Below are 12,233 nucleotides of genomic sequence, written 5' to 3'. Positions count from 1 at the left end.
CTCATTTACATAATTATTGTCCCCTGCGTCAATACTTTGCTGTGACTCTTTCTGGGTAGGTCTCTTGGCCATTATTATTTTTTAATTTTTCAAGCTCTGCCAAGTTGATAGTTGATCATTGCTCTCCCAGTGTCTCCCAGTGTCTGCTGGAAAGCAAAATGAATCAGGATTTCCTCTAGGATTTTGCCTGTGCTTATAGCCGTTTCAGTTTTTTTGTACAAAACTCCTAGTCCTTGCCGATGACAAGCATACCCATAACATGATGCAGCCACCACCATGCTTGAACATATGAAGAGTGGTACTCAGTGATGTGTTGTGTTGATTTGCCCCAAACATAACGCTTTGTATTCAGGACAGAAAGTTAATTTCTTTGCCACATTTTGGCAGTTTTAATTAAGTGCCTTGTTGCAAACAGGATGCATGTTTTTTTAAATATTTTTATTCTGTACAGGCTTCCTTCTTTTCACTCTGTCATTTAGGTTAGTATTGTGGAGTAACTACAATGTTGTTGATCCATCCTCAGTGTTCTCCAATCACAGACATTAAACTCTGTAACTGCTTTAGAGTCACCATTGGCTCATGTTGAAATCTCTGAGCAGTTTCCTTCATCTCAAAAACTGCGTTAGAAAGGACACCTTTGTCTTTTTTAGTGACTTGGTGATCGCCATCCAACGTCTAATTAATAATTCACAATGCTATTTTTTTATTTTTATTTTTTTAGATCTACCAATCGGGACCCTTCTTTGTGAGGCATTGAAACACCTCCCTGGTCTTTGTGGTTGAATCTGTGCCTGACATTCATTACTTAGTTAGGGGTCCTTACAGATAGTATGTGTGGAGTACAGGGATGAGGGTAGTTATTAAGAAATCATGGTAACCACTATTATTGAACCCTGAACTTATTACACAATTTGTTAATTAAGCACATTTATAACTCCTGAGCATATTCAGGCTTACCATAACAAAGGGGTTGAATACATATTTACTCAAGACATTTCACCTTTTCATTTTATTTTTTATTAATTTAAAAAATGTTCTACAAACAGAATTCCACTTTGACATTATGGGGTATTGTATGTAGGCCAGTGATACAAAAATGTTTGATTTAATCCATTTAAAAATTCAGTCTATTACACAACAAAATGTGGAAAAAGTCCAGGTGTGTAAATACTTTCTGAAGGCAGTGTACAATACGACAACAGAATGAACTACCATGGGGACACTCAAAATGGCCGCCATTACGACAATACGACAATAGAATGAACTACCATGGGGACACTCAAAATGGCCGCCCCATTACGACAATACAACAATAGAATGAACTACCATGGGGTCACTCAAAATGGCGCCCATTACGACAATATGACAATAGAATGAACTAACATGGGAACACTCAAAATGGCCGCCCATTACAACAATACGACAATAGAAATGAACTACCATGGGGACACTCAAAATGGCCGCCCATTACGACAATATGACAGACAATACGACAATAGAATGAACTACCATGGGGACACTCAAAATGGCCGCCCATTACAACAATACGACAATAGAATGAACTACCATGGGGACACTAAAATGGCCGCCCATTACGACAATATGACAATAGAATGAACTACCATGGGGACACTCAAAATGGCCGCCCATTACGACGATACGACGATTCGACAATACGACAACACAACAATAGAATGAACGACCACGGGGACACTCAAAATGGCCGCCCATTATGGCATCATTCTGATTCTATGGATGAGACACAATACATGTCGGGAGATTTATTTCTAGACTAACACTGTTCAAAGCATTAATCATTCTACTGGTTTCCAAACTGTCTGTGTGTCGTAGTATTCGAATGTCAGATATTTATTTTCTTTTTTTTATCCTCTGATCATTTATATTGGCATTGCTTGTTTAATTGCTCTCTTCTCTGATGTAAGCCACTTTGAAGTTTAACATAATGAAATAGGATGGATGTGTATTTGATCTCTCCAGAGGAAATGTTCTTATGTTTGCTTCTGGTGTGCTGGGGAATATTGCAATAATATCTCAGCAAATTGTTTTTAACTCTTGACCTTGCCTCTTGACCTTGCCTCTAGACCTTGCCAGCTAAGGGAAAGAATGGTGAGGTTTTGTTGGAGTTTAAATTTTTTTTTTTTAATGCTTTTGGAGATAACACCATTATGATACAAAACAATGTATTGAGTTGCTAGATTGGATCAAGGACTACACACACTTTCAAAGCACCACAATCTATTGACGTCAATAGAGATATTTTGCATGATAAAAATCAAACACTTTTTAAAATCTAAGTCATGATAACAAAAGGATACATCTTTTTAGTTACACATGTAAAGTATTTTTCTAAACGTGGAGACATCCAATTGCTCTGTCAGCTCTATGTCCAACTCTATGTTTCCAGCTCTATCCAGCTCTATGTGTCAGCTCTATGTCCAGCTCATTTCAGCTCTATGTCCAACTCTGTTTTAAGTCAAGCTCTACTACATGTCCCAGCTCTATGTTTTAAGTCAAGCTCTACTGTATGTCCAGCTCTATGCCCAGCTCTATGTTCAACTCTATGTCTAGCTCTTGTGTTTAGGTCAGGCTCTGCTGGCGTATTCGGCTCTGTGTTTAAGTCAAGCTCTACTGTATGTCCAGTTCTATGTCCAGCTCTATGTTTTAAGTCAAGCTCTACTGTATGTCAGCTCTATGTCCCAGCTCTATGTTTTAAGTCAAGCTCTACTGTATGTCCAGCTCTATGTCCAACTCTATGTTTTTTTAAGTCAAGCTCTACTGTATGTCCAGCTCTATGTCCAGCTCTATGTTTTAAGTCAAGCTCTACTATGTCTAGCTCTATGTTTTAAGTCAAGTTCTACTGTATGTCCAGTTCTTTCATAGCAAATTCAGAACAAGACATAAAAGTATTAACTTCTCTAAATGGACAACACTGAAACCAGAGATGATGAGACAACGGACTCCGGATAACAATCATGCTGTTATTGACCGACAGACACTACTACAACAAAAGGAACATGTTGTTTTACTCTGTGGATGTTGTTCTCCTAAATGAGGGCCCTGCCAGCTCTACCGTCCCACAAACCAGGTTCTGAGAACTGTTCAGGGAAGTAGGCCATGTACCGTGGCCCTCCGGAGGCCACAGAACGTTCTGGGCATGCTCCAAGTCGTTAATCTCCCTGACAAAGCACAGGGGCAGCGTTAAAATGATTGTGCTCAGTCCATGGTCAAATGAAGTGCACTATACAGGAATAGGGTGTCAATTGAGACGTGTCCACAATCAATAATATTATTTTTGTGTTTCTTATTGTGTTCTTAGAAAATCTTCTTTTTTTTACATTGAAAAGCATTTCATGGCTATCACCATTGTGTTTCATGGGACATCACTATTGCATTTCATGAGATATCACTATTGTATTTCATGGGATATCACTATTGTGTTTCATGGGATATCACTATTGTATTTCATGGAATATCACTATTGTATTTCATGATATCACTATTGTATTTCATGGGATATCACTATTGTATTTCATGGATATCACTATTGTGTTTCATGGGATATCACTATTGTATTTCATGGATATCACTATTGTGTTTCATGGGATATCACTATTGTATTTCATGGGATATCACTATTGTGTTTCATGGGATATCACTATTGTATTTCATGGGATATCACTACTGTGTTTCATGGGATATCACTATTGTGTTTCATGGGATATCACTATTGTATTTCATGGGATATCACTATTGTGTTTCATGGGATATCACTATTGTATTTCATGGGATATCACTATTGTGTTTCATGGGATATCACTATTGTATTTCATGGGATATCACTATTGTGTTTCATGGGATATCACTATTGTGTTTCATGGGATATCACCATTGTGTTTCATGGGATATCACCATTGTGTTTCATGGGATATCACCATTGTGTTTCATGGGATATCACCATTGTGTTTCATGGGATATCACTATTGTGTTTCATGGGATATCACCATTGTGTTTCATGGGATATCACCATTGTGTTTCATGGATATCACTATTGTGTTTCATGGGATATCACTATTGTGTTTCATGGGATATCACCATTGTGTTTCATGGGATATCACTATTGTGTTTTCATGGGATATCACTATTGTGTTTCATGGGATATCACTATTGTGTTTCATGGGATAAAAACTGTGATTGGATGTTTCTGCTTATGTCTGACGACACATGGGAGAGTGTGTTTCTCTGATTCTAATGTGTGTGTGGCAACAGTGTTAACTGAGTGACAATGTTGCTGTGATGACATACAGACAGTATTCTGTTTGCCTTGGGGGAGAGTGAGAGAGGGAAGAGTGCAAGAGAAGGGTGAGAGAGAGAGGAGGGGAGAGGGAAAGAGCATGACTTGAACTTCCTAAGATTGTCAGGGAAGTTGAACTGAGATTGACCTGTGAACGAGGACGTGGAGCATAGTGCAGTACATAATCACGCTGATTTGACTGAAAGACAGTGTTGATAGTTTGACATGATGAACAGCTAGACAAAGGTTTTCTATGTGAAATAATCATTTTAACTCACAAAAGTAGAGGTTTGTTTTATCGCCTGGTAGCTTTGATGTGAGGCGTTTATTATGATGAGAGACTTTTTTTATTTGTGCAGTGGAAAATACACTAAAAGGAAAATAGTTTTCCTGAGGGCTGTATTTAAATGTTGTGTACAGTAATGTAAACAAGCTGTGTATGTTTATGTGTCCGTGTGTGTGTGATAGTCCTCAGTGTGGTAAATCCACAACAGATAAATATGCAAGTCAAGGTGAGTAACAGGAGTGTCTGCTTTTCTAGCTTAACATCACAATGCTATTTGATTAGCATAAGGCTAAATGTATTACTGCAAATCCAAATTGTGTCTGCTATTGCCAAATGTCTTTAACATGTACAGGTGTCTCTTAATATGAGAATGCTTCTTGGGCGTATGATACAAAACAACACAAATACATATATATAATACACAAATATAATTAAATCAAGCTGAATTTGGTCTCGGGAACTTGAAAAGAAAGTAGTAATTTCTTGAATTAATAAATTAGTGTTGACAGTTTATATTTGGTGGGATAATGCAGTTTGCCATGAGTGAATACAAAACCATTTAAGGGTCTGGGAACAAATGAGGAAGTAGCAGAACAGCGATAACACACTATACAGTAATAATGTAAATGCCATGTAGAGCACATTTGGAAGTGTTAAATTCTTGGTATAAAGGGTTATGAATGCAATATCTGAGTGTTGATTCCAGTGGGGTTAACACCAGTGGTATATCTGAATGTTGATTCTAGTGGGGTTAACACCAGTGGTATATCTGAGTGTTGATTCTAGTGGGGTTAACACCAGTGGTATATCTGAGTGTTGGTTCTAGTGGTGTGTTGTGTGTGTGAGCGTTATTCATTATTATTCATTATTCGTTATTCATGTCCCCTGTCCTCTCTGTCCCCTTGGTTGGTTTGTCTAGTTGTCTAGTTGTTTAAAGGGGTAGTCCATAGTGTTAGTGTTGATTCTAGTGGGTTAACACCCGTGTTATATCTGAGTGTTGATTCTAGTGGGGGTTAACACCAGTGGTATATCTGAGTGTTGATTCTAGTGGGGTTAACACCAGTGGTATATCTGAGTGTTGATTCTAGTGGGGTTAACACCAGTGGTATATCTGAGTGTTGATTAAGATGGCTTTATATATAGTTATAAATCCGCGAAAGGCTTTGCTATACTATTTTACCATATATACCACCATCCAAAGTGGAGAGCTCCATGATTGAAGCTCTGTAGGTTACAGTGAGTAGACCCTAGTGGGAGGGGAATAGGTTACAGTGGAGTAGACCCTAGTGGGAGGGGGAATAGGTTATAGTGGAGTAGACCCTAGTGGGAGGGGGAATAGGTTATAGTGGAGTAGACCCTAGTGGAAGGGGGAATAGGTTATAGTGGAGTAGACCCTAGTGGGAGGGGGAATAGGTTATAGTGGAGTAGACCCTAGTGGGAGGGGGAATAGGTTATAGTGGAGTAGACCCTAGTGGGAGGGGGAATAGGTTATAGTGGAGTAGACCCTAGTGGGAGGGGGAATAGGTTATAGTGGAGTAGACCCTAGTGGGAGGGGGAATAGGTTATAGTGGAGTAGACCCTAGTGGGAGGGGGAATAGGTTATAGTGGAGTAGACCCTAGTGGGAGGGGGAATAGGTTATAGTGGAGTAGACCCTAGTGGGAGGGGGAATAGGTTATAGTGGAGTAGACCCTAGTGGGAGGGGGAATAGGTTACAGTGGAGTAGACCCTAGTGGGAGGGGAATAGGTTATAGTGGAGTAGACCTAGTGGGAGGGGGAATAGGTTATAGTGGAGTAGACCCTAGTGGGAGGGGGAATAGGTTATAGTGGAGTAGACCCTAGTGGGAGGGGGAATAGGTTATAGTGGAGTAGACCCTAGTGGGAGGGGGAATAGGCTAATAGGTTATAGTGGAGTAGACCCTAGTGGGAGGGGGAATAGGTTACAGTGGAGTAGACCCTAGTGGGAGGGGGAATAGGTTATAGTGGAGTAGACCCTAGTGGGAGGGGAATAGGTTATAGTGGAGTAGACCCTAGTGGGAGGGGGGAATAGGTTATAGTGGAGTAGACCCTAGTGGGAGGGGGAATAGGTTATAGTGGAGTAGACCCTAGTGGAAGGGGGAATAGGTTACAGTGGAGTAGACCCTAGTGGGAGGGGGAATAGGTTATAGTGGAGTAGACCCTAGTGGGAGGGGGAATAGGTTATAGTGGAGTAGACCCTAGTGGGAGGGGAATAGGTTATAGTGGAGTAGACCCTAGTGGGAGGGGGAATAGGTTATAGTGGAGTAGACCCTAGTGGGAGGGGGAATAGGTTATAGTGGAGTAGACCCTAGTGGAAGGGGGAATAGGTTACAGTGGAGTAGACCCTAGTGGGAGGGGGAATAGGTTATAGTGGAGTAGACCCTAGTGGGAGGGGGAATAGGTTATAGTGGAGTAGACCCTAGTGGAAGGGGGAATAGGTTACAGTGGAGTAGACCTAGTGGGAGGGGGAATAGGTTATAGTGGAGTAGACCCTAGTGGGAGGGGGAATAGGTTATAGTGGAGTAGACCCTAGTGGGAGGGGGAATAGCTGATGTGATAAAGAAGCAATCATATGCATGTGTAAACCCTAACTATGTGTGTATGTTAGCCCCTTGTATGTTCATATTCTGCTTCTGTTGGTTTATATAGTAGGCTGCTTGTATTCTCAGTTATACGCCTGTATAATTATTTTGTCATTAAAAAGAAAATCTGTAATTTTGTGACCAATTCTCTATTATTATTTAATTGATTATGCAGCTGATCAGTTTCCCTGTTGGAGTCATTTTACAGTATTTTATCACCTAATAAAATACTGTCACTGTTAACACTCACACTGATTCACCTCACACACACACTGATTCACCTCACACACACACTGATATCACCTCTCACACACACTGATATCACCTCTCACACACACTGATATCACCTCTCACACACTGATTCACCTCACACACACACACTGATTCACCTCTCACACACACACTGATTCACCTCACACACACACTGATATCACCTCACACACACACACTGATTCACCTCACACATCCACACTGATTCAACTCTCACACACACTGATTCACCTCACGCAACCACTGGCATACCGGACACCCCCACAGCAACCACTGGCATACTGACACCCCCACAGCAACCACTGGCATACTGGACACCTCCACAGCAACCACTGGCATACTGGACACCCCCACAGCAACCACTGGCATACTGGCAACCACCATACCCCCCCACAGCAACCACTGGCATACTGGCACACCCCACCCCTACAGCAACCACTGGCATACTGGACACCCCCACAGCCACCACTGGCATACTGGCCACCACCCTGGACACCCCCACAGCAACCACTGGCATACTGAACACCCCCACAGCCACCACTGGCATACTGGACACCCCCACAGCAACCACTGGCATACTGGACACCCCCACAGCCACCACTGGCATACTGGACACCCCCACAGCAACCACTGGCATACTGAACACCCCCACAGCCACCACTGGCATACTGAACACCCCCACAGCCACCACTGGCATACTGGACACCCACACAGCAACCACTGGTGTACTGGACACCCACACAGCAACCACTGGTGTACTGGACACCCCACAGCAACCACTGGCATACTGAACACCCCCACAGCCACCACTGGCATACTGGACACCCCCACAGCCACCACTGGCATACTGGACACCCACACAGCAACCACTGGTGTACTGGACACCCACACAGCAACCACTGGCATACTGGACACCCCCACAGCCACCACTGGCATACTGGACACCCACACAGCAACCACTGGTGTACTGGACACCCCCACAGCAACCACTGGCATACTGGACACGCCCACAGCAACCACTGGCATACTGGACACCCCCACAGCCACCACTGGCATACTGGACACCCACACAGCAACCACTGGCATACTGAACACGCCCACAGCCACCACAAGGTGGTGGGGGAGGGGGGGGCACATGAGCTCCTGTAGCCCCTGTCATCAATCTTCTTCTTTTTTTATGTAATAAATAATTTGGACATTAACCCGCCAAAAACTCATTGATAAACCTTGTTAATGTCCATATGTACTGGGAAGCTAGGGGTTTGTTTCTGGGGCTTCCGAAATGTGCCTATGAGTGTTTTAATTCGCTCATAGAAGGGTAAATAAGGCCTAGCTCAGTAACTTGGTGGGGGGTGATTTAACACGGGGTGCTGCAGCTGTCCCCTACCTCCCGTGGCTGTAACATCTTTAATTGAGCCTCTCGTTCTCCTTTATTGCCGGCCTCAACACGTTATGGAAATAGATGATCTGTATAGGAAGCTCTGGGGACAAGTCGTTTGGACAACTGGACAGGAAGTGGATTGGCAGATGCAAACAGATGATCCTCTTTAGCAGACAACAGTTATTCAGGGGGTTTGAACAAAACAAAACAAAAAGTGGTTTGTGATTTCGTTCACGCTGGTGAACCGGCGTTTGAGTTGTGTGGTGCAATATCAACATTATATCTTAGCATCATTCAAGAATAGAGATTACATTGTGTTAAAGGCCGTGGTGAAAACATTTGCACACAAACAAAAGGAGGACTTCAGGACACCAGGGGAGTCTCTCAAGTTGTATTTAATTGAATTTACCTTGAATATTGCAGCCCATTTGTGTAGAGGCTATTTGGCCTTTTCATCGTACAATGAGGAAACAACAGCCCAGACCCATCATAGTCTTCAGTAGAGCAGGCCCCTACTAAAGCCTCGGGCTCACCGGACATGGACACGCACTCTGACCCCCCCCATTCCCCGACCTAGCCATGGTAATGGTGGCTATCATTAAGTCTGAACAGACTGACTAAGGTGGAGTCACTATCCACTGACCTAGCTGCACAAATAGCCAGTCTCGCCACTGAAGGTCAACACAAAGATCGACCCCATTAAAGAAGACTTGGTGAAACAGGACACCCATCTGAACAGCCTGGACGGCAGAGGAAATACAGCAGAGGAAATACAGCAGAGGAAATACAGCAGAGGAAATACAGCAGAGGAAATACAGCAGAGGAAATACAGCAGAGGAAATACAGCAGAGGAAATACAGCAGCAGAGGAAATACGGCAGAGGAAATACAGCAGCAGAGGAAATACAGCAGCAGAGGAAATACAGCAGAGGAAATACGGCAGAGGAAATACAGCAGAGGAAATACAGCAGAGGAAATACAGCAGAGGAAATACAGCAGAGGAAATACAGCAGCAGAGGAAATACGGCAGAGAAATACAGCAGCAGAGGAAATACAGCAGCAGAGAAATACAGCAGAGGAAATACGGCAGAGGAAATACAGCAGAGGAAATACAGCAGAGGAAATACAGCAGAGGAAATACAGCAGAGGAAATACAGCAGAGGAAATACAGCAGAGGAAATACAGCAGCAGAGGAAATATGGCAGAGGAAATACAGCAGAGGAAATACAGCAGAGGAAATACAGCAGAGGAAATACAGCAGAGGAAATACAGCAGATGAAATACAGCAGCAGAGGAAATACAGCAGCAGAGGAAATACGGCAGAGGAAATACAGCAGCAGAGGAAATACAGCAGCAGAGAAATACAGCAGAGGAAATACGGCAGAGGAAATACAGCAGCAGAGGAAATACAGCAGCAGAGGAAATACAGCAGAGGAAATACAGCAGAAATACAGCAGAGGAAATACAGCAGCAGAGGAAATACAGCAGAGGAAATACGGCAGCAGAGGAAATACAGCAGAGGAAATACGGCAGCAGAGGAAATACAGCAGAGGAAATACGGCAGCAGAGGAAATACGGCAGCAGAGGAAATACAGCAGCAGAGGAAATACAGCAGCAGAGGAAATACAGCAGAGGAAATACGGCAGAGGAAATACGGCAGAGGAAATACAGCAGAGGAAATACAGCAGCAGAGGAAATACAGCAGAAGAGGAAATACAGCAGCAGAGGAAATACAGCAGAGGAAATACGGCAGAGGAAATACAGCAGAGGAAATACAGCAGAGGAAATACAGCAGAGGAAATACAGCAGAGAAATACAGCAGAGGAAATACAGCAGAGGAAATACGGCAGAGGAAATACGGCAGAGGAAATACGGCAGAGGAAATACGGCAGAGGAAATACGGCAGAGGAAATACGGCAGAGCAGAAAATACAGCAGAGGAAATACAGCAGCAGAGGAAATACAGCAGCAGAGGAAATACAGCAGCAGAGGAAATACAGCAGAGGAAATACAGCAGAGGAAATACAGCAGAGGAAATACAGCAGAGGAAATACAGCAGAGGAAATACAGCAGCATAGGAAATACAGCAGAGGAAATATGGCAGAGGAAATACAGCAGAGGAAATACAGCAGCAGAGGAAATACAGCAGCAGAGGAAATACAGCAGAGGAAATACGGCAGAGGAAATACTCCGACAGAGTGATGACACTGGAAGTTACCCAGATATCATCAGATATCGTCAAACTATCTTCCAAGGTTGAGGACCTTGAGAAAAGACAGCGCTGTAGGGGGGTCGCATTTTGGTGTGAAAGAGGGACTCGAGGCCGTAGGCGGATTGCGGCCTACCCTGTTCATAGCTACACTGCTACAGGAAATCCTAGGCCTCGATTACACCCCCACCCTTGATAGTGCACACAGAAGCTTACAGTCCGCACGAAAGAATGGGGAGCTGCCCAGACCCATCATAGTCGAATTCCACTACTTCCAGGAGAAAGAGGATGTCCTCCGTAAGGCATCACGAGCGGCTGCCATCACCTACGACGGCCAGAATATTTGCATTTACCCAGACTACACGGCAGCAGTCATGAAGAAGAGGTCAGCCTCTCAGTCTACCCTGACCTTGAGCCTGCCCGACCATTCAGCCTACCCTGACCTCGAGCCTGCCCGACCATTCAGCCTACCCTGACCTCGAGCCTGCCCGACCATTCAGCCTACCCTGACCTCGAGCCTGCCCGACCATTCAGCCTACCTGACCTCGAGCCTGCCCGACCATTCAGCCTACCCTGACCTCGAGCCTGCCCGACCATTCAACCTACCCTGACCTCGAGCCTGCCCGACCATTCAGCCTACCCTGACCTCGAGCCTGCCCGACCATTCAGCCTACCCTGACCTCGAGCCTGCCCGACCATTCAGCCTACCCTGACCTCGAGCCTGCCCGACCATTCAGCCTACCCTGACCTCGAGCCTGCCCGACCATTCAACCTACCCTGACCTCGAGCCTGCCCGACCATTCTGTCTGCCCTGACCTCGAGCCTGCCCGACCATTCTGTCTGCCCTGATCTCGAGCCTGCCTGCCCCCTGTAACTTTCAGATTCTGACCTGGTTAAAGAACTTCTGCCTGTACTCAACCTGCCTATTTTCCTGCCCTTGTATTTTCATAAATATCAGAGACTCGAACCATCTGCCTCCTGTGTCTGAATCTGGGTCTCGCCCTGAGTCGTTATAGTACGAACAGACCCAGCAGACTCGGACCAGCTCCACACCACTGTCTCCATGCAGGGAGTCACCATTGAAGAACATGAGAAGCTACTACAGAGCCTTATGGAAGGTCTCCATACGCTGTCGGGATGCCATGACCCCTTATGCCATAGTTCGTACATCTCAATTAT

At 44.3% G+C, this 12,233-nt stretch overlaps 1 protein-coding gene across 1 annotated transcript in view; it reads left to right on the top strand.

The window, feature by feature from the left end:
• The window catches only part of LOC121840171 (thymic stromal cotransporter homolog), a 46,469-nt gene extending 44,353 nt beyond the window's left edge, over nt 1-2,116 (top strand). Inside the window, exon 4 of the mRNA XM_042302047.1 lies at nt 2,103-2,116. Within this exon, the coding sequence (XP_042157981.1) occupies nt 2,103-2,116 (14 nt within the window). The remainder of the gene's footprint in view (nt 1-2,102) is intronic.
• Nucleotides 2,117-12,233: the final 10,117 nt, after the last annotated feature.

This window comes from Oncorhynchus tshawytscha, linkage group LG20, assembly GCF_018296145.1.
Source record: "Oncorhynchus tshawytscha isolate Ot180627B linkage group LG20, Otsh_v2.0, whole genome shotgun sequence".
NCBI classification, from domain to species: domain Eukaryota; kingdom Metazoa; phylum Chordata; class Actinopteri; order Salmoniformes; family Salmonidae; genus Oncorhynchus; species Oncorhynchus tshawytscha.
This window is presented reverse-complemented; position numbering and strand designations above follow the sequence as displayed.